This window comes from Eschscholzia californica, unplaced genomic scaffold, assembly GCF_041429995.1.
Source record: "Eschscholzia californica isolate CP2 unplaced genomic scaffold, dmEscCali1.0.p SCAF_4, whole genome shotgun sequence".
Taxonomy (NCBI): Eukaryota; Viridiplantae; Streptophyta; class Magnoliopsida; order Ranunculales; family Papaveraceae; genus Eschscholzia; species Eschscholzia californica.
Window position 1 is genome coordinate 2474334 of NW_028238461.1, and position 22568 is coordinate 2496901.

The 22568-nt window shown below is 35.2% G+C and overlaps 3 protein-coding genes across 3 annotated transcripts; 1 reads left to right on the plus strand and 2 right to left on the minus strand.

Moving 5' to 3' along the window:
* The first annotated feature begins 1875 nt into the window (after positions 1 to 1875).
* Positions 1876 to 3570, plus strand: LOC147541495 (putative glutathione S-transferase). Its single transcript, XM_086634632.1, has 2 exons — positions 1876 to 2412; positions 3061 to 3570. Exons 1-2 carry the CDS (start codon positions 2056 to 2058, stop codon positions 3433 to 3435), a joined length of 732 nt encoding a protein of 243 aa, XP_086490758.1. The 5' UTR covers positions 1876 to 2055; the 3' UTR covers positions 3436 to 3570.
* Positions 3571 to 3809: 239 nt separating this feature from the next.
* Positions 3810 to 6650, minus strand: LOC147541496 (putative arabinosyltransferase ARAD1). The gene is made up of 3 exons (XM_086634630.1): positions 6469 to 6650; positions 4962 to 5945; positions 3810 to 4533 (listed from the first exon to the last, which is right to left on the minus strand). Exons 2-3 carry the CDS (start codon positions 5898 to 5900, stop codon positions 3961 to 3963), a joined length of 1512 nt encoding a protein of 503 aa, XP_086490756.1. The 5' UTR covers positions 5901 to 5945; positions 6469 to 6650; the 3' UTR covers positions 3810 to 3960.
* Positions 6651 to 20538: 13888 nt separating this feature from the next.
* Positions 20539 to 21297, minus strand: LOC147541497 (E3 ubiquitin-protein ligase RING1-like). The gene has a single exon (XM_086632293.1). The coding sequence runs from the start codon at positions 21295 to 21297 to the stop codon at positions 20539 to 20541; it is 759 nt and encodes a 252-aa protein (XP_086488419.1).
* Positions 21298 to 22568: the final 1271 nt, after the last annotated feature.

The window sequence follows — 22568 nt, forward strand, 5'->3', positions numbered from 1 at the left end:
GCGCGGGTTTGCGGGCCCAACCCGTATGCGCCTGCATCAGATTGTTCTTGTTTGCCGGAGATACATATATAGAAAGAGAGAGGAAAAAAGATAGAAGAAGGAGAAAGAAGAAGAAAACGAAAAAAATAAAAAAATTAAGGTCGCCGAAAATTTTGGCCAGCTAGTGACCTTCGTCGGATAAGATTATGAGGTGGCGAGAGAGATGAAATAGAGGAGAGAGGTGATAAAATGGGGGAGAGAGGGAGAGATGAGGTGGATATAATTTGTTTTAAAAAAATGCGAGAATTAATTCCGTTTTGGCCCCTGAGGGTACTTTTGAAAAAAAATTGAATTTTTTTTACATTTAAAGGCAAAAAAAAAAACGGTAAAAACACTTATGGATGTCAAAACGGTTAATTTGTCGCAAATCAGATGCCAAAATGAAATTGACCCTATCGGTGAATAGGAGTTAGGAATGTTACGTAAACTCCTTCACTGTTTCAAATTTTGCACTTTTTTGTGATTTGAACTTAGTACTGTTGTTAAAGAAATGACTAATCAAAAAATCTGGGTAGACACTAGAACAATGAAAAAACAAAAATGGGGGAAGAGACATGGAAAGCAAATTAGGGAGTACAAATTGGCAGAGATTAGGTAAAGGTTTGGTAATTCTCAGAGAATCAGGGAAAAACAGAGTACAGCTGAGTGAATGGTAAGTAAAAAAAAATGAAGTGGGGGACAAAAAATCAGAATTTCAAATGTCAGTAAGAATGGGACCTGTAATTCTGTCAATATTGCTGTTTCCTCCACTTCACTTGATTTCAAAGGTTTAAGCATTGAGAGTGAGACTTGTCAATGCTTTCCCACCCATTCACTCAACACAACTTTGTTTCTTTCTGTTTGGAAATGGTAAACTATACATTCTGAGTTATTTACCCATATTTATAACTTTTAAGAAGTTGATAAATAACTCCCTTTGTCAAATACAACTTACCAAATAAGGTAAAGTTGTGTTTGATTGAAAGGAATTAAGTAGTCGTTTACGACAGATTGTGATGATCTAGAAAACAACATGTCACAACATGTTACTGGTGTGTTTGGTTGCAGGATTCCTAAGTAGGATTCCTATGAAAAGTGGAATTTGGTAGGATTCATGAATTCTTGGTCTGTTTGGCTACCAAGAATCCTAGGACTCTTGAATCCTAAGGATTCTTAATTCTAAAATTTGTATTGGACCAAAATCCCACCCTATCCCCTAGGATTTGTTAGGATTTTCGATTAATGAACCTAAATTTCAAACTTAAAATCAACAAAAAAAAATATTTCCTTATACAAAATCATTATTTTTTTTCAAAATCATTATTTTTTTCAAAAATCATAATTTTTCTAAAGACGTTTAGAAATACTCAAATAACAATAAATCATAGGATTCTTAGTTGCCAAACAAGCCAAAAAATATTACTTGGATTCATGAATTCGCGGAATCATGAATCCCAAGGACTCATGACTCCGCCATCCAAACACACCATACATATATATGTATAACGCACTTAGTTCTCGGGTGGTTTTGAAATGAAAAATGTGGTACACAAATACACGTTCAGTGTATTCGGCCTCACCATATCCATAGTTTTGTTATACATTCGACCAAAATATCTGCCTATATGAATAAATTATTGCACGAAAGTACGGGTAAATTAGTCGGAGCTAGTAATAAAATATTAAACTTCCTTCTCTTCTTCATTTTAATAACTTACTTACCACACCTCAACCAATGATTGTGGAACAAATTATTCACTTCTTGACCAAGTCATATTAATTATGGACTTTACACTAAAATAAATGTAGTACCTAGCTAGGGCTACACCATCAACTTATCACTCAATAATAAACTGCAGGTCTTACAGCTGCTATACTAAAATAGGTTTTCTTCTGCAGAATACAAAAGCTTGATGCATACGTTTGCCCTATTCTCCCATGTGACTGAGTTACCATCCTTGCTTTTTTTCTCTACTATAAAAACCCATTTTTAGTCTCTGGTTTTCTCAGTGAAGAGAAAAAAAAGGAAGTTGAGAAATGGGTTCTACTGAGTCACCGATTCAAGATGATAAGCAAGATATTGTGAAACTTTTTGGGTCTTGGGAGAGTTCATACACTCACCGAGTCAAACTCGCTTTGAAACTTAAAGGTGTAGAATATGAGTATATTGAAGAAGATCTTTCTAACAAGAGTTCTTCTCTCTTAGGTTATAACCCGGTTCATAAGAAAGTTCCGGTTCTTGTTCACAATGAGAACCCAGTTGCTGAATCGGTCATCATTCTTCAATATATTGATGAGACTTGGACCGGAGTTGACCACCAGTACAAGATTCTGCCTGAAACTCCATATGAAAGAGCTGTTATAAGGTTTTGGTCTCACTTTGTTGATGAAAAGGTACATCATAATCCATCTTGTATCATGCATGCTGCATGCATTTCAGTCCATCAGATAATCTATATCTGGGCCGACCACATCAATCGTTCAAAAGTTCCAACACAGGTCGAAACTCTCACGAGGGAGGTAGGCATCGGGTTGTGGCCGGCTGGTTTGGCCCAACTTGCTACACTAACAAACCATATTATCATGTGAGAAGTGTACATGTACAAACTGGTTAGTTGTTGGTCCGTGTGGCATTTAAGATATCATATTAACTAAGTATGGTCCTTAGGGGCTAACACAATACTTTGTTGAAAAAGCAAGTCATTTCTTACTCGATATAGTTGATTACGTAATCATAATGTCTAACGACGGTAAGTCCGTAACAAACAATTGCGTAGCCCACTCTAGCTGAGTAGTAGCATGTGTGCCTCGCAATAGTGGTTAGACCAGTTCAAATCTTACTGTTGCCAAAAGACTATATCGGATAGCTCTAGTTAACTTATTGAACAAGTATTCTTGTCGGCCCTGGCCAAAGATGCTTATCTGACACTTTGGGCCTAAATATGAAGCCCAAATTTGAGGGCCTAAATAAGAAGAATGTATTTGATAATGATATTGAAACTAAAGCCGACTTGACATTTTAATCTTCATGTGCTGTTGCAGTTAGGTCCATCTGTTGGAGCCGTCTTCAAATCCGTTGGCGAAGAACAAAAAACAGCAGTCGATCAAGTTCACAACTACTTAAAATTACTTGAAAACGAACTCGAAAATGGCTTCTTCAAAGATAAACGTTTCTTTGGTGGAGAAAAAATTGGGCTTTTAGACATTATTCTTGGATGTGGTTCATATTGGCTTTGGGTATTCGAAGAAGTTGCAGGAGTGAAACTGGTTGATTCGGGTACATTTCCTAAGTTCGAATCATGGCTTCGAGATTTTGAAGATCAGGAAGAGGTTAAAGAAACAATCCCTGCATCAGATAAACTGCTCGAGTATGCGAAAGGCCTTCGCCAAATGATACTGAGCCTAGTACAAGCTTGATTAGTAATCAGTTATAAGAATTAGTGATGTATTTCATAGTTCTGTTCTTTAAGTTTGTTTTTAAAGTTTTTCAGTCTATGTAATGGTTGATGATCATAAAAAAAATATCTAGCTATGTTAAGTGCTGTTTAGTCAGGGACAATTGTCTGAATCTGAATCCTCTTGCTTAAATGACCCAAAATCGACGCTAATCACGCATTCAGACGACTCTCACATCACGGTAAAAAGAGTTACCCTGCAATCTAACTCGAGTCCATTCAGAAGTAGAGTCAGATTTCAAATCTAACAGAAAAAACAAACACTAACTCAGAGCTCAGACACGAGTTTGGAAATGAAAGTAAACATCCCCAAAGTCCGAATGAACAGCTTCGTAATTGAACTTATAGAAAAGGATCAAGAATTTTGATTCAAGTAGTGACTAAGAGTACATTATATTTGAAGAAGTCAAAATCTGCAGTGAGAAAAACAAAAATCAATCTCACCTTTCAGAAGCAGCAAATTTACATAGACAGATGATCTCTATATTCAATTCAATTCTCGCCATGAATGCTTAGATTTTGACCATGGAACCAAAGTTGATGGTCTTTTACTCCCTTCTTTAGTCCGAGAGAATCGCCATGCCTTATGTAACTTCAGCTTAATCGCAGGTACTTTTCGTGCAACTTCTTGCCAAATCATTTGAACAGCATCGTTTTTCTTCGATGGGTATTGATATTCAAACAAACCTTCGATTTCTTTCAGCTTATTCCACATTCGAGTCCATTCTTCCTTGCTCACCTTTCTGATCAAGTTTATGAGAAACTTCTCTTTAATAGCATCAGAAGTTCGTACAAAGATGCAAAATTCGGAGTAGTCAAGAACGTCTTCGTAAGGGAGCTCTATTTCATCACTGATTATTACAGGAACACAATGGCTTGCTATGGCGTCAAATAGGCGATTTGAAGATGGGGTATCACCGGCAATGTTAAGACAGAACTTTGAGGCGTGCATACCCTTGGTAGCTTTGTGGATTCCGTCCTTTTGGACACTCCCGAAAGAGAAATGAACGTCTTTTTCTTCTTTTAGAAGATAGAATAGCTCTTGTCTAATAAACCCACCCTGAGTAGAAGAAACGAAGATAAGAATATACGAGAATCATGTAGTAAGAATGAAAGAGATGAATGCAGGCAGAGATACTGTGGAGGAATATAATGTAACAAGGACAGTTTACAATGCTAAATGAATGCCAGAAATTTGTTATAGAAGTATTGATAAAGACCACTCGATAATCAAATGCCGTTTATCAAGTTAAGATTGAGAACTGAAATGCATAAACATGATTTAAAGTAAATCAATTTTTAGAATCACTCTTACTGGGAAGCCAGAACAAAAGAAACATATAGTAAGATAATTAGTGAAAATCGAAAGTGAAGGGACGTGGTAAACAATAGAACAAACATTATGAAATTAACCAAGCAGGAGAGAAGTAATTGCAAACGGAGAGACACAATAATGGAAATAAAGATCAATTGGAGTAGAAATCTTACATCTTTCCTGTAAATAGCTCCTTGAAAGTACAGCAGTGTTGGGCGATCGTCAAATCCGGAGGAATCATTGACGAAGGTTTTGATCATGTGTTTGTAAGGTGCAATCACATCTTTCTCAACATTAGCTATGTTGGGAGGATACCTTCCAAAATCCGAAAGTATAAACATGGCTGGCCATAATTTCATTCTTGCCTCTAACATACTATTAGGATGATGAGCCAAGATTACATGATCTCGTCCACCCGACCTCTTCCATTCCTCTTGACGAGTCAAAAATCTCACTAGTTTTTCTTGTAACTCATAATTTATGCTTTTCTTATGGGGTGGCCTAACCTTTGAGTTCCGATTATAGCTCAATGAGGAAAAGAACGGAACAAAAATCACATCAGCCTCACTAGAATTGAAGACCCTTATAGCATTAAGAGGCCCTTTTCGGTTAGGAAATCTCGACGAGAGAAGATCTAACGTAAGCCAATACTCTATGCTATGTTGCAAGTTCAATCCACCGGGATAAACGGGAATTTTAGTTTGAATATCAGGCCAGACATTATTCCCTTTAGCTTTCCAATCTAAGAGCTCGAAATGGAATTCAGGATTTAAATCGTACATGAAAACTTTCAAGACTGCTTTATTTGAATCACAACCAACTAAATCCTTTCTGACGGGTAGAGTTTCGACATTCTGATCAAATGACTCTAAGGTGTTGGGTATTAAATCAAACTTGGCATCATTTTGATTTCGAGGTTGGGTAATGCCAGTGTCAATTGTTGCAAAGATCTTTCTATTGGGTAAGAAACCATATTCGATTACTTGAGGATGTTCGGTTGAACGCAAAACGAAGAACCAAGAGAATATGAAAATGAAGGTTGAAATTGTGAACAAAAAGACAAGTGATTTTGGACAAACAAATCTAGATGAATGGAGCTTCTTTTCACCCATGGTAATATACTAATGTAACTAATCCGGTGAGTGTGTTCATCTATCCTGCAACAAGAAGGAAAGTTTGAATATTGGAAACATAAGGGAAACAATCAAGAACCCTAGGAACAAGAATAGGGTCAAAATCTAGTCATCCCCAATCTAATTTACTTCAAATAATCCACAAAGTGACCCTTTCTGCCATTAAAACCATTAGGGTGATGGTGTTTATAAGAAAGCACTAATACCCATAAATCAAAATACCCTATTGAACCCCAATGTCAATCAATAAAACAATTCAATATCTCTGTAAAACCCATGAATTTTGAACATTTCAATTTTCTTTTAGTGAAAGAAACCAGAAGAAAAGATCAAACAAACCCAAGAAAATGAAATGAATAGAATATCAAACTAACTAACCCAACTTAAAACAGATGTTTTATGAACTACCCATGATTCAAATAACAAAGGATAATCAGGAAATACTGAGAAAATGTGAAGAAAACAAATCAAAAGTTCTGAAATTCAAAAATTGAGTATAGAATGTGCAAAAAAGAAAAAGGGTTGATCAAAAGAAACCCTTTCATACCATGCAGAATTTGAGGAAGATGAAAATGTTGATCGGACTGTATTGACTTTCTCTCTCTCTGTCTAGGTCTGAGATGGATTTCGACGGGCGGAACTTGCGGGTTTCTCTGTTGAAGCGGGGAAGTAGCTAGCTTTCTTATTTATTTGCCTTCTTGGGGTTTAGGAGAAACTTTACAAGTGTTTCCGGTATTACCAGTTTCACCTTTTTAATATATAACTATCAATCTGGACCGTCCACCTTTTGTTTGTATAGATAGGTTAATATCCGGTCAATTTTAATTGAGTTAATTCCTATATGGCCCCCTACTTTGTGACCAGCTTCCTTTATGGCCCCCCTTTTTTTCGTAAATTCAAATATGACCCCCTTTTTTGAGGTAAATGTCCTGATTATCCTTCTTATTAATATTTTTTCAACATAAAAAAAAACAACTTGAATTCCACCTCACTTCCTACTCCCCCACACATATCTCTCCACATCATCTCTCTCTCTCTCCATCTCACCTCTCTCTCCAACTCACCTCTTTCTCTCTCTCCAACTCATTTCTCTCTCTAACTCACCTCTCTCTCTCTCTCCAAGTCACTCCTTCTTCTCCGACGAAGGTCGCCGGCCGGCGACTTAAAAAAAAAAAAATACCTCTTCTCTCTCTCTCGAAACTCCGGCGAAGGGGAAACCCCTTCGCCGGAGAAGGTCTGTTCTTGAACAGACCTTCGTGGTCTAAGATCTGTTCACGAACAGATCTGGTCTGTTCTCCGACGAAGGGGAAACCCCTTCGCCGGAGTTTCTAGAGAGAGATGAGGGTAAATTTTTTTTTTTTAAGGTCGCCGGCCGGCGACCTTCGTCGGAGAAGAAGGAGTGACTTGGAGAGAGAGAGGTGAGTTAGAGAGAGAGATGAATTGGAGAGAGAGAGAGAGAGAGAGAGGTGAGTTGGAGAGAGAGGTGACGTGGAGAGAGATGAGTGGTGGAGAAGGATGTGAGGTGGAATTTAGGTTTTGTTTTTTATTTTATTTTGAAAATACATTAATCAGAGGGGTAGTTATGACATTTGTCTGAAAATAGGGGGTCATATTTGAATTTACGAAAAAAAGAGGGCCATAAAAGAAGCTGGTCACAAAGTAGGGGGCCTTATAAGAATTAACTCATTTTAATTTGGCCCCCATGATTCATCTCTTTTTTCAAAAAGTGAAAGCAAATTCTCCTGAGCCGATTGCCTCCTATATTTATCTAGTGTTTCACTTTGAGCCCCAAAACCACAATTTTGTTGTCAAATTTGATCGTCAATGGAAAGGATAAAAAGAGAAAAAAAATATTGACTGTTAAATTTAACTAGCAGAATTATGATACTAAGAGGTAAACTACAACGTTAGACAAATATAGAGATCACTATTTTCAGTTGGTCACAAGTTGAAAGCCAAATTGAAATTAACCAATTTATATCTGACAGTTATTTCGATGTGCTAATATCTATCAGTTATAATAGCTTACTATTTTGAATTACTAGCAAGCTTGTCATCATAGCTTTTGAAGCAAATCTACCAAAGAGAACATTTATAATGAGGAGAAGAAATGCTGATACGGGAAAAATGAGAATTTAGGATTTTTAGTGTCATTCCGGTGGAGCCAACAAATAACCCGCTCATTTTGCACAAACTTATCTCAATTTTATATAAAAATACTTAGATCTTCTTTTTATTAGTCGTTGATTTTCGTATTGTAATCACAGAGTTTATCTAATGGTTCGGTTCAATATTTTATTTTTTGGTTGAACCACGAACTTTAAGGTGACATGTTTCTTTTCCTTGGTCGTGCTCAAATGAATCACAGAAGGCGCTCTAATCACAAGGAATACCCATTAATCTTTAATTAAATTCTTGGATTTTGTCTGTTAATAAATGGGTTAAGGAGTAGTTAAATAGGTGGAAGTCCGTTGACGGCATCCTAAATTGATTTGATATAGTACTTGATTGAGGATATAATTAATGTCTAACGTTATACGAGAATTCAAAACCCCGGGAATCATTCTAACCCTAATTTTTGTATTCCATGGTGTGTGACCCAATAAGACTTAATTGACCATAAAGATTGAGCGGATCATAAGACCATTGACTCTCTGCATCAACTAATAAGATATCAGATAAATTCCCAATCAAATTACTGACTTTTCTTAGGCACTATTAGATGAATGAAACCAGATGAATTTCCCGTGCATATTCTAGCAAATTCAAATTCTATCGGACAAACAAAAAAAAAACCCACCAAAGATCTATTTGTGGAGAAAATTAAATTCCAAGATTAAGTCTGGACTCCCCTAGTCTAGTATTGGGATTACTATAGTGTGATCCGTCTTCTCTTTATGAGATTTACAAATAAAAAGTTATTTGGATTATTTTTCGATTATTTTTCAGTCTGGTTTCTTAATTTGTATAAATGTCAAAATGATCTCTTTCGTGTTTTTTAATATACTGACTAAAAAGTTAAATTAAAATTTTCGATCATAGTCTTTCGTCTTTTTCTTTAGTCCCTTATAATTCATTAATGAAGGTCCTCAATTCTTTTTTTCTAATTACTACTTTAACAAAATAAAAATTAATTACTAAAAATAAAAATTTAAATGTCTAGTTTCTCCCCTTATCTATTTCACTCTCTCTCTCCATGAGAATCCATTAATGGTTATCCTCAACATTAAAAACAAAATTAAAATATTTCTTGTTCTTCACGAGCTAAAGAACAGGGGGGTCTATTTGCATATCCCGCCTGTTCACGAAGAATAGAGGGGTTGTAATTAAAAAAATCCATCACAAGAATATTTTATCCCAGTCAGGCCGATCGAACATTTGGGACGCTCCAAGTCGAATTAAAAAGTGAGGCTCTATATAATGTATTTTTTTTGTGTATTCCCTTTCGTGCTTAGGAGAGGATTTGAACACTTCCACGTGATCTAACCTCGTAACAACTAAGGTAACACTCAAATAAATTTAGGTGAAATCTATTACTATTTTTTTTTTGTTGAAGAATCTACTATTATTTTGAAAGTAAAAACAAAATCAAAGCATGAGGGCATCACTTATGTTGGCATCGAAGCGGGGCGCTTTGGCTGTATTGTGCTCAGGCCGCCCCTAATCCCAGGTAACAAATTTATACCTGATCCCAGGTAACAAATTTATACAAGTTTATTATAGAAATATCAAAATACAAAGTCAGATAAGAGGCTAAAAGCGCGAGTGGTTATCAACTAGGGACCAAATAGAAAATAACAAATATTTGAAGATTCCAATCCCCGCCAAATGAACCTTGTCTGTTAATTTCAAGTATCAATTTGTCTCGGGTATTGTTTCATTGTTCATCTAATTTCAGGAAGAATCAAGATCGAAACAACCAACGACATCTTTCTTTAAGTTAAGTTTGTGAATTATGTTTATATAATGTTTACTAGGGTTTCCCCTTAAAAAAATCAAATCTTTTCATCAATTTAGGGATTCGAATTATGTGTACATCATGTTCTCAAGGTTTTCCCCGAAAAACTCCAATAGTATTTTTGATGAGAACTCTGGTATTGAAGATGATAGTTCAAGTGAGAGCAATGAAGAAGATAACCAAGGCGATATATCTCGGAAAATGAGAAGAATTTCAGATGGCATAATATCTGGTTGGGATTTTCAGGGAAACTGCTGATGAAGATGAGCAATGCTAGTGTTATTAAAGGAGGGATGGAGCTCGAAAAATACATAAACATATCGTTTAATTTGGGATAGGTTACTCTAGACGACGGAACGAAGTCTAGGGCGTCCGATGCTTGGCGAGAATATCTTATGAAGATGACCCATACTAATGTTATTAAAAGAGTGGAATTTGTTTGATTCGATGCTTTGTTTATCTTATATAGCATCCAAACTAAAAACTTGCATTAAAAAAACTTAATACTTTATACTTATAGCGTCCGATGCTGCCATGCTGGGAGAATAGCTTATGAAGATGAGCCATGCTAAAGTTATCAAAGGTATCAAATGTTGTCTATGCCTTATGCATTGCTTGAATCCTGTATACTTGGATAGTACGTGTGCTTCTAATGATCAATTTGGGGTGACTTATGATGCTCTATATATCATTGAGGAATCTTAGTACAGCGAAAAATGGTATTCAAAATGCGCGCGATTAGAGTACAACTAGTGATTAACGAAGAGTGGGTCGATTCAAAGTGGGAGAAAGTTGAGATGGGTGAAGCATGAAGATGAACTTGTTACAAAGTTATTTGGATATACTCAAACATTAAAGAAGTTTTGTTATTTCTTGACGGATGCTTTAAGCGAGTAAAGATGAAGCCTTTAAGCTGTGCTTGTATAGCTCAAGAGCCTGAGAAATGGTGTCTCTGTCGACTTTTGAATCATTAGAATAACTAAGAAACTCTGATATTTGGCTTATCAATTATCAGTTTCTATGAAATGTTTGTTCACCCCCTGTTTTTGTATCACTAATTAAATAAGTCTGAAACAACCAAGAATGGATTAAACAGAGAGAAAGAATTCAATTAATAAAATAATTGAAACTCAGGTTTCACAAAGATCACTATATATATATATACATAATACATCTCATCAGAAGAAGTTACTCTATTAAGAATAACGAGTTACTACTACTACTACTACTACTACTACTACTACTAGTGTCTGTCTAAATGGGGGGGCATTTGAAACCTGCAAATAGGACAGTAATGACTCGTTTGGAGCCATTGAGTTATACAATCACTATGGAACATATGAGAACACGGCATCTTTGTCAATGATGAATCTCTCTCGAATTCTTCCAGACAGATGCTGCAACTAGTAGTATTCGTTGTCAATTGAGAATCACCATGGAATTCGATTTTTTCCAATTGGTAGATGGAGGATAGGGATGCAGGAACCATCTTGATCTGATTACTTGATTCTATCAAAACCCTTTCAATGTGTGCCATTTCTTCATGAACTTTGACATAAGATATCAAAATATTCATACGAATTAGATACTTATTATACTTAATTTGACCCTTGTTGGTTTCTTCATTAGCGACTTGGGTTGCTAAGCCTGCAATGGACTCGACTATTTTTAATTTGATGAGTCGATCGTCTATTTGGAATGGAGAGAGATTGGTGCGAATGGTACGACGGAAAGTTGAATAATAGTTGAAGGTATCTGGGTTGAGACAAAATTTACTCTTAATTATGTTTGGCTCCAATCTTTCTCCATAAAGAAACATTTGTTCGTGGTTTGCTGCTGATCTTACCATCCACTCAGTTTTCTTACGCATTCGAATATCAAACAAGAAATTAGACGTAGTATTAGTTTGATATATGTCATCAGATTGAGTAGGGCGGCTCTGTGTTATTTGATGTTTCTGGGACCAAACTCGCTGATAGAGAATCTGACATTGAAGATCAAAGGGTAACCTGATTTCGGAATAAGCAGCCATTTCAAATAAGGAAATCAAGTATAGATATGAAAGCTAGTATTCGTCAATTGTTGAGGGTTTGAAAGAAAATCAAGTAGAGAGACTGAGATGAAATCGGGAAGAAGAGGGAGTGTTGTTATCTGGGGGGGGGGGGGGGGGGAGGGGAAGTCTGTATTTATTTATAGCTACTTTGTTTCTAATTTTTTCAACCCTTGGGAGGTTAAGAGAAAATAGAAAGTTTTGAACAAAAAGAAATAGAAACCATGACCGTTTTTAGGTGTGAATTTTGAATCTTCTTACAGTTGGTAGACTTTCTCTCTCCAGAATTTCTCACAGCTGCTGCCTCTATTTTCGACCAATTTGGTCTTATGATCAGTGATCCCCATCCAGTCGCACTTACAAGACTTGACCAAAACCTATTGCCCTAAAAACCAGAGAAACTACGTCTAATTTCCTTTTTTAGGACATATTTAGTGACGGTTTATACTGTAACTTTTAATACTACGTGACAGAAACACACTATTTTCTGTCACGTAGTATACAAGATGCCGAGAAAATTGCAATTGAATCAGTTGCAAAAAGGTCTCTCTACTTAATTCCTTAGTCCTTACTATATAATGTGTGTCGCGTTACTTTCGATTTGTCAATTAGTATTAATTGAGTTGTGTTATTCCTTATGCAGAGCATTTACTGCAGTTGAGTTGTGAAAAAAACTACAAACTAAGAAAACTCCTCTCCCTATAATCGATCAAGTGTTACATGATCTTGAGAAGAGGTGAGTGATTGTTTGGTTAATTATTCTTCAAAAAAGAAAAAAAACGTTTAGTTAGTATCTTTTTCATTAGGAGAGTCTGGACCATGTTCTTCTGTGGATACTTCAACATAGGACTACCCATCCTCAATTACTAGATGTCTTGCGACAACCTAGAGTTCTTGCAAAGATTAAAGAACTAAATTGTGTTTTCCTTCAGAGGGAAGAATTTCGACGACCCGACACATCTTTTAGACCCCTATGCATGTTTGTAACCTATGTATATGGATACTCCCTTATACTACTTCACATCAGCACTTTGTGTTGGGCCCATAACATATAACTCTAGGTCGATATCTTTGGGTATAATACAACATTGGTGGGTTTGATGGTAAGAACATTATTATAAATGAAAATGAAGGACGCAATAACCATAGGCTTCCCCCTTGCTATTTCCTGGTATTGACCTCTTTTTTGCTTGTTGTGTGTTGCGTCCAACACCGCGTTCTAGAATTGGATGCCTATTCCTGTATGAATGTTCATGTTACATAGGACTTGACAGTAGGGGTGGGAATCGGTCCGGACCGGTCGGTATCGGACTCTAACTTCATCGAACCGGTCGACTCGGACATAAACTGTTGGTGACCACCTATTTACTCGGGCGGTCACTCTCAAGAATTCTTTGTCCATTGACCGTCCAAGACCGTTTATTTTACCGGTCCAGTCGGACACCGGACGGTCTCGGTCCGAACTTTCCAATAAATTTACTTAATTCAGAACTTTATTTTTATTACCACAAACAAAATTACTTACAAATGAAGATGTTTAGCCAAGAAATCAAAAGTAAATATAAAAAAGAAAAAACACAGTTGATCATCATTTGACAAGATATAATTAAGCCATTCACTAATGTTTGGTCTTCCAGAGGACTATATGACTATAGCCAACGATCATCATATATTTATATGTCTATAAAATTCAACGGTCAACTTCTAAAAATGAGGACAGTTTAGTCGGTCAACCTATTCGGTCACTCGTACCGGTCGGTCAGCGGTCGGTCCTTCGACATAAAATTTTGACCGTGACCGTCCGCCAATTCTTTCGGACCGGTCGGACACTGACCGTTATGACCATCGGGTGTCCATGGACACTTTTTATCTCGGTCGAACGGGTCGGATAGCGGTCTTCCGGATCTTTTTCCCACCCCTACTTGACAGTGTCGTCATTTTTTTTTATTTCGTACAGGGGTTTGATTGATGATTGTTGATATGCTTAAGCATTTTCTCGATCTAGATGGTCCTCCTCGACTTGGGGACCTAGGCGGATCAAGCAAGTAAGGAACACATTTGAAACTCCATTGCTATTATGTGGAATTTCAGCAGCATGTGTTTTTTTAATCGTTTATGTTGAATATTTTATTTTGTTTTCATTCTTGTTGACCTCTCCATAACTTGATACAAATTCTTTTTTAATGCTAACTGGCAAATCTCGGACTACTTCGGGTGTAAATTTGAACAATACAACTAGTGATGAAGTTATAGAATCACCCGTTTATCAACCGAGGTTGTTTGAGGAGCAGAGTAATAAAGGAGTTCAATTATGGCAGACAAAACCGTCTAACTTTTCTGTTATTTACAACTCCTAACCCCCAACGACGAGTTAATATCTTTCTGTTTTAGTCTAACGTCAGTTACATGATCGTTCTACTCCTAACCCCCAGCGATGAGTTAATATCCTTCTAGGTAATATACAAAGTATCGGACCTATGATCAGTTAAAGAATCGATCTGCCGGAGCAACAGGGGGGGGGGGTAAAATACAAATATTCAGTACTTGAAGCAATGGATTTCTATTGCGAGAATGCAACATTTTCTAGCTAACCAAGTCTATTGCTAATTCATAAGTACAATGTCAAATGTCTTAACAGTAGAGTGACTTGTTTGTGAATTTGAACAAGAAGAACATTGTCAGTTGTTAATAATTCTTTGGCAGGCTCATTATTGATTGACAAAACAGAGGAAGAATAAGAAGAAATATGTTGGTACCAACCATAAATATCAATAAACGTTTTCCCCGCCAAAAGCCGGAAGGTAGAACAAGCGAGCAACTACTTATATGGTACAATTATTTTCAGGTAAAGCGTGGGCATCCCAAACTCAAATAACAACCTATGCCCAAAATGCTATAGCATATAAGCAAGGTCATCGCTATGATGAAGTTTATTAAGACAACATTTCATAATTCATTCGAAAAGAACAAACAATTTGAAAACTAACGTATCTTAAGAAAAATGTATCCACTGAAGAACTCAATTACCAAGTGCAAATGTTCTCTAAAATATGTGTTATGTACTTAAATTAATTTCCCTAATGAATAAAAAAATAATCCAAGTCAAATTGATAAGTAAAGGAGCCATATATGTCAAAGATATATTTTATCTACATTCATCTTCCTAAAAACCCAAAACTAACATCCAAAATATAGAAAATTGATGAAAAACAAGAATTTTTGGGCTTATAGTCCAAAAAACGGGTCCTAATAGGACATTTAGTCCTCTCTAATCCTATAAAAGGTTTCAAAACCAAAAAAATAATACAAATGGATATCTAGTCCATTTGGTGTCATCTAGAGAGAAAACACAAATCCCTAGAATACATATTAATTTATAATACCTATACTAACCTTCTTTATATATAAAATCTGATTTACATTCTAAAATCCAAAATATCTTTTTCCATTTTTATCTCTCACCTTTCTCTCTCCAATCACGTTTATAAACATAGTAACCGTGATCTTCATTATCTTTAGTAACCGAAACCTGCTTATCTCCTCTCTCTCTAAATTAGAATCGTTTGATAATCATCCAATTAATCTCAGAAATCTTGTTTCTTCTTCATTAGAGCAGCTGAAATCATCTTCTTCATCGTTTCAGGTAAGACACATTACAGAAATCATTTTTCGTTCCATTGGAACAAATTCTGAATCAGATTTAATATTGCTTTTCAAGTAATGTTAAAGGTTTTGATTTCTTCTTTTCTGTTTAATATTTTTCATCTTCATCTTGAACTTTGTTCATGAATTTCATTATAATCGAATTTCTCTCTGTATCATCTAATCAAATCTTCATCATTATTCAGTATTTTCTCTCTCTAAGATTCATAACCGATTTTATTATGTTAATGTTAAATCCGTCTTTACTGAAGATAATGCGATTAAGAAGTGTTTGTATCTATGTATTTTGTTACTTTTTAGTAGTTTTAGGTTACAGATTTTTAGATTATTTCTTCAAATCTTCATCAAGGTTTCCGTACAATTTTTGATGCAAAGAAGATCTCGTAAGATTTGTTATAACTGAATGCAAACGATATATAATTTAACATAAATTACGGATCGTTTATAATAAATTACATATCATTTTTTATCCAGAGTAGATCTAGTACGATTTGGTTGTAACAGAATGTAAACGATATATAATTTACACGACATTACATGATGTTTACAGAACATAACACATACATAACGCAGACGTCTTTTGTACGATGTTTTTATAACAGAATGTAAAATATATTTATTTTGTTACAAATTAATCATACTTTATAAATAATATCAAAAACATCTTATAAATCTGCATAAATTAAATATAATTTATTCAACATTACGCGTACTTTTTTCCCAAAACAGTTGCCGTTTATAGTACAATAAATGTTCCAAAAATTATATGTAATTTATTGCACATTATACATATTTTTTCACATAACAGTGACTTTGTGATTCGAATTAACGTTATGTTTGTCTCCTAACACATTATGAAGTTTAACAAACAATATGCATAATTTATTCCATTATACATGTCTTTTCTAGTAAATTATATGTTTTATTAACAAATGTATATGTTTTCTTTTTGCAGTTTTGTTGTTACTTATGGAATTTCCTACTGAAGTTGGTCATTTGTTTCCTGGTGGTGCAAAATCATTTGGATATGCTCTTCGACAATATAGTGTAAATGTTGTTTGTCCTGCTCAAGACTACATATGCTCTTCGACAATATAGTGCAAACGATTTTTTTGTAACAGAACGTAAACGATGTGTAATGTAAAAGAAATTATGTGTAATGTAATAGAAATTATGTGTAATTTACTGAACAAGACCCAAATACATTTGATAAATTACGTTGTATACTTGACTAATGATGGTTTATTCGTCATAAATAATACATAATTTACGTATTTGTTTCATAATTTGTATTCGATGTGTATTTATGTATGAGTAAAAACGAAAACAAATGCTGCTTTAATGTTCCCAGAAAAATATACTATTTCCAAAACTGAAAGTTAAGTGAGAGAAAGTGATATATATGTCTTGTATATTAACCCCCAAATCACGCTAAATTGATTCTAGATTGATTCGGATAATAGGAAAGAGAAGATTTGATTTCCAAATCTGTTTAGAGGAGAGAGAAATTATGATTTGTTTCTATCTATTTTTTTCTAATAAATCTCCATATTTTTGACTAATAAATCTCCATATTAAATCTGTAAAGAAGAGAGAGAAAATTGATTTGGGAAAGTTTAGATTTTGTTTCTAAACAGATTATAGAAGAGCGAGAAATTTTCGTGAGAATCTAACCGTTTTTTCCTAAATTTATCCTAAAATCAAGGTACATTAAACCGTTTGAAATTTTTGTGCGGCCCCACACATTAAAATCCCGTGAAAAACGACTGGGACATGGAAGGAATTATGTAATATATATTAAGGGTTTTTAGTCCCAAGAGCAAAAGGACTAAAAATCCATTTTTTGGGAAGATTGGACCCTAAACCCTTTTTGAATATTATTTTGGGCCATATACCCACCGACCCGAAAAACAATAACAAGATGTGAATGGATTTCATTAAATAGAGGAAACATCTTTGTGCAACAAGTAAGAAAAAATGGGTCTGTCTAAGTGGGCATTTGAAATCGGCAAACAGGACAGTAATGACTCGTTTGGAGCCATTGAGTTATACAATCAATATGGAACATATGCGAACATGGCATCTTTTTCAGTATCAAACCTTTCTTGAACTCTTCCAAACAGATGCTGCAACTAGTAGTATTCTTTGTCAATTGAGAATCTTCACCATGAAATTCGATTTTCTCTAATTTGTTAATGGAGGATCGAGAAGCTGGTATCATCTTTATCTGATTATTACTTGATTCCATCCAAGTCCTTTCGATATCAGACATTGATTCATAAACATAAACATCACATATTACGCAATCCATATGAATTAGATAGTTATTAATATTCTGACCCTTGTTGGTTTCTTGGTTGACTAATTCGGTTCCAAAGCTTGCAATCCTCTTCATTAATTTTAATTGGATGTTTGGATCGTCGATTTGGAGTGAAGAGAGATAATTATATAGAGTATAACGAATTGTTGTTTCATCATACTTGAAGATATCTGGATTGAGAGAAAATCTACGGACAATTGTGTTTGGTTCCAAACTTTCATCATAAACAAAATCTTCTATTTCTGATGATCTTATTATCCATTGACTTATCTTGCGCATTCGAATTTCAAACAAGAAATTAGATGATGAACTAGTACTAGTATTAGTAGTAGTTGTGGTCTCTGTTTGATCTTCTTTCTCTAACCGAAATTGATGATAGAGATTACGACATTCAAACTCAAAGTGGAAATCATCTGAAGCAGACATTTCAAACAAACAAATCAAGTAGAGAGACAGATGAAATTAAGCTTGTCAGTCAGTCGTTGAGGGTTTGAATCCAAATCAAGTAGAGAGAGAGAGAGAGAGAAAACTGAGAGATGAAATCAAGAAGAAGAGAGAGAAAGATGAGTAGAGTGTTGTTAGTTGGGGGAGGAAGTCTGTATTTATTTATAGCTGAGAGTATTCACACACACCCTTGTTTCTAATTTTTTTTAACGGTTGGGAGGTGAAGAAGAATTAGAAACTTACTACTAAAAGATAATGACCGTTTTTAGGTGTGGATTTGAACCAAATCTTCCCACAAATTCGACTACCTTCATAATTTGGTGTTAGTTTTTTTAGGTGTGGATTTGACCGTTTTTTAGGTCTGGATTAGCCTTTTCTGTCTTGTTGAATCACCATTTTACAACTTCGACTACCTTCATAATTGTGTGTTAGTTTTCCGATTGACTATATATTACAAACTGAATCCGGAATTGGTGATTAGAGAAACTTGTCCGATGGTTGCACATTATACCTAAAAGTGTTCTTACATGAAAAATATGAAAATCTCACTATTTATAACCTTGTGTTTAGATAGATTATCGATATCAATCTAATTATGTCTTATCTCACTGACTAATGTTTGTGGGCTTATTGAAAGTCTAGCTCGAAATCTGTCTAGGATTGTATTGGTAGCTCTCTGGCAGAGCCTGTGTTTTTGGATTAGCAATTGTGATTTGGAATTCGAAAGAAACAGTACTACTAGTTTATCGACTGGGGTTGCTTGAGGAGTAGAGTAATAAAGGAGTTCAATCTTGTTGGCAGCACCGTCCTACTTTTCCCGAAATTGCATATGTATCAAATAATTCGACTCGGCATGGATTCTTCCGATCACAACTAGGGTCTAGGTCCAATGAAGGAAAACTACTTCCTTCTTCTTTCTTCGTCGTCGATCGAATTTTTCTGTTTGTGTCAATAACTTCTCCTTCAATATCATCAATTACGGTGACCGGAGTAACATTGGAGAGCTGTCTACTTCATTCAATCTTTGTTTCCGTATATGAAAAATATTCATCAAGAGGAAGAAAATCATACCTGAGGATGCTTTTCAATATAACCCAATTATCTATGAATTGTTTACCTTGGTCAATGAGTCTCCATTGCATTGCATTGAAATCTTCATAGATTCTTTCGGACATATGTTGTTCAACCAAAAAAACTTTATCTTTGTCATGAACCTCTTAATTTTTGAACCAATCTTCCATGCGTCGAATCCAGAAATTTATATGGAATTGACCTTCGAAGAGTGGAATTTTAGAAACTTGATGAATTTTTGTTTCATCCTTCCGATCCATATAAAATTGAATTGTATCTCTAATTGGATCCCAACATAAACGTTAGAAAATTTTTCCAACATTCAAGAGGAGATGTATCCGTCGATATTTTTATTGTATTATATTTTTTTTTTGTGAGAAAAAAAAAAACTTTCCAGAATTTTGATGGCTCTGAATACCACTTGATGTAGACGCAGCGGAATTAAAGAAGAACAATAAACTAAACTAAGAACGATAAAGAAAAAACGATAAGAAACGATAAAATAAACTAAAATTCTTAATAACTTCAATGGTTTTTCTCTTCAAGGTGAATAATAAAATAGACTAGACCTCCTTTTATAGGATAACAGACTTTCCTATATAGACTCAAACTAGAATTCCTAAATAATAAAAATACTTAAAACATATAAACTTCTAAATAAAGAAATACCAATTTAAAGTAACTTCCTAATCCAATACTAATTAGGACCACTATTGTGGCCGGGGCGTGGGCACGCGTGGGCGTGGGCCCACGTGTTATGCGCCTGCATCTGCTTTCTAGCTAACCAAGTATATCGCTGATTCATTAGTACAATAATGTCATACGTCTTAACAGTAGAGTGACTCGTCTGTGAATTTGAACAAGAAGGATATTGTTCCCTCGCAAGGCTCAATATTGATCGGCAAAACAGAGGAAGAAGAAGAAGACATATGTTGGTACAAGCCATAAATATCAATAAAAGTTTTCCCCACCAAAAGCCGGGAGGAAGAACAAACATCCAAAACATAGGAATTTGATAAAAATAAAATAAAGGAATAACAAGAAAAGAATGGATTTCATTAATAGAGGAAACATCTCTGTGCAACGAGTAGGAAAACCGAGTCACTACAGTCTACATGGGGGGCATTTGAAACCTGCAAATAGGACAATAATGACTCGTTTGGAGCCATTGAGTTATACAATCACTATGGAATATATGCGAACATGGCATCTCTGTTAGTACTAAACCTTTCTCGAACTCCTCCAAACAGACGCTGCAACTAGAATGCTTCAACGATTGAGAATCTTCACAATCAAATTTGATTTTCTGTAATTTGTCGATTGAGGATTGAGAAGCTGGAACCATCTTTATTTGATTAATTGATTCCTCCAAAGCGCTTTCGATCTCAGACATTGCTTCATGAACATAAACATCAGATATCAAAAAATCCATACGAATTAGATACTTATTAATCTGACCCTTGTTGGTTTCTTCATCGGCTAATTCGGTTGCAAAGCTTGTAATGGTGTCAACTATTTCCCATCGGGTGTTCCTATTTTTGATATGGAAGGAAGAGAGATATTTATATACATTACGACGGAGTGTTGCACAATACTTGAAGTTATCTGGTTCGAGACAAAATCTGCGCACAATGTTGTTTGTTTCATAACTTTCATCATAAAGAAATATTCCTTCTTCGGTTTCTGGCGATCTTATGATCCATTGAGTTTTCTTGCACACTCGAATATCAAACAAGAAATTAGCTGATGAATTATTACTATTACTAGTGGTCTCTGTTTGATCTTCTTTCTCTAACCTAAATCTATTATAGAGAGTACGACCTTCAAACTCAAAGTGGAACTCATCATGAGTAACTTCTGAAGCAGACATTTCAAACCAAAAAAAAAATCAAGTAGAGAGATGAAATTATGCTAGTCTTCAGTCGAGGGTTTGAATCGAAATCAAGTAGAGAGAAAGAGAGATGAAATCAAGAAGAAGAAGAAGAGTGTTGTTATGTGGGGGTCGAGATGGTGGTGGGGGAAAGTCTATATTTATAGCTGATGAGATGATTCAAGCTGGCCCTTGTTTCTAATTTTTTTTCAACCCTTGGGAGGAGGTTAAGAGAAAATAGAAAGTTTTAAACAAAAAAGAATTAGAAACTTACTAAAAATTATGACTATGGTTTGTGGTGTGATTTAAATAACATGCAATAACTTGGCTCCTAAACCAGTTACGAGGGAGGGAAAGTGTTGGCAGAAAATACATATTCCTATCACTATTTTTGACGCCATATTAGATACAAACCGTCATAAATAGTGATATTTCCTACGCTAATATAACCGACACTTCATTTTCGTCGATTTTTGTCCTGTTTGAGAAAGCTTTTTCCGACAATTTCTTACTTCTTTTGAAGCAATGAAGCTTTTGCATCGTCCAAAATACTCTTCAGTTTCACACTGCTGACTGGAAATCTTTTCATATGTTTATATCTCCAAAACCACAACCAATTTGTTTTACAATAACTAGTATATTTATGTTTATGAGTTTATCTCTATTAATATGTTTCCATATTGTAATTCTAATATATTAATAAATAAACTTGGAGTTAAATACTTAAATGGTCTCCTCATCCAAAACCTAATTCTATTATGTTAAAGAGACAAGAAGATTTTAACATGTACAATTTCGGTCTTATTTGGCTTTTCTTTAATTGGTGGCAGTAGCCGCTTTTATGACTAAAGCTCTCTGGCAGAGCCTGTGTTTTTGGATTTACAGAATCACCCGTTGTTTATCAACCGAGGTTGCTTGACGAGCAGAGTAATAAAGGAGTTCAATTATGGCAGCCAGAACCGTCTAACTTTTCTGTTATTTACAACTCCTAACCCCCAGTGACCGTGGGACTATTCTCACACGCCCCCTCACGTGTGCGGTTCTTTAAGCCTAGCACGTGTATTTCTTCGGGCGACGTGGAGAACGTGTGGCTTTTAAGCCTATCACGTGTGGGCCTAGCTCTGATACCATGTTAAGTTTGTGGTCATCCAACTCAAAACCAATTGGCAATGAGTAGAGAGGACCTAGACCTTATATTCTTGGTTGCTAGATACCCATTCTCCCATGTGAGACTATTCTCACAATATCCTTCTGAGTTAGCCAAATCACTG

Excerpts from the sequence above, each read along its gene's own strand:
- LOC147541496 (XM_086634630.1), bottom strand. The coding sequence starts at position 5,900 with ATGGGTGAAAAGAAGCTCCATTCATCTAGATTTGTTTGTCCAAAATCA. Across the intron at positions 4,534-4,961 it reads GAGCTATTTACAGGAAAGAT|GGTGGGTTTATTAGACAAGA; the intron begins GTAAGATTTCTA and ends TCTTCTACTCAG.
- LOC147541495 (XM_086634632.1), top strand. The coding sequence starts at position 2,056 with ATGGGTTCTACTGAGTCACCGATTCAAGATGATAAGCAAGATATTGTG. Across the intron at positions 2,413-3,060 it reads CTCACTTTGTTGATGAAAAG|TTAGGTCCATCTGTTGGAGC; the intron begins GTACATCATAAT and ends GTGCTGTTGCAG.
- LOC147541497 (XM_086632293.1), bottom strand. The coding sequence starts at position 21,297 with ATGTCTGCTTCAGAAGTTACTCATGATGAGTTCCACTTTGAGTTTGAA.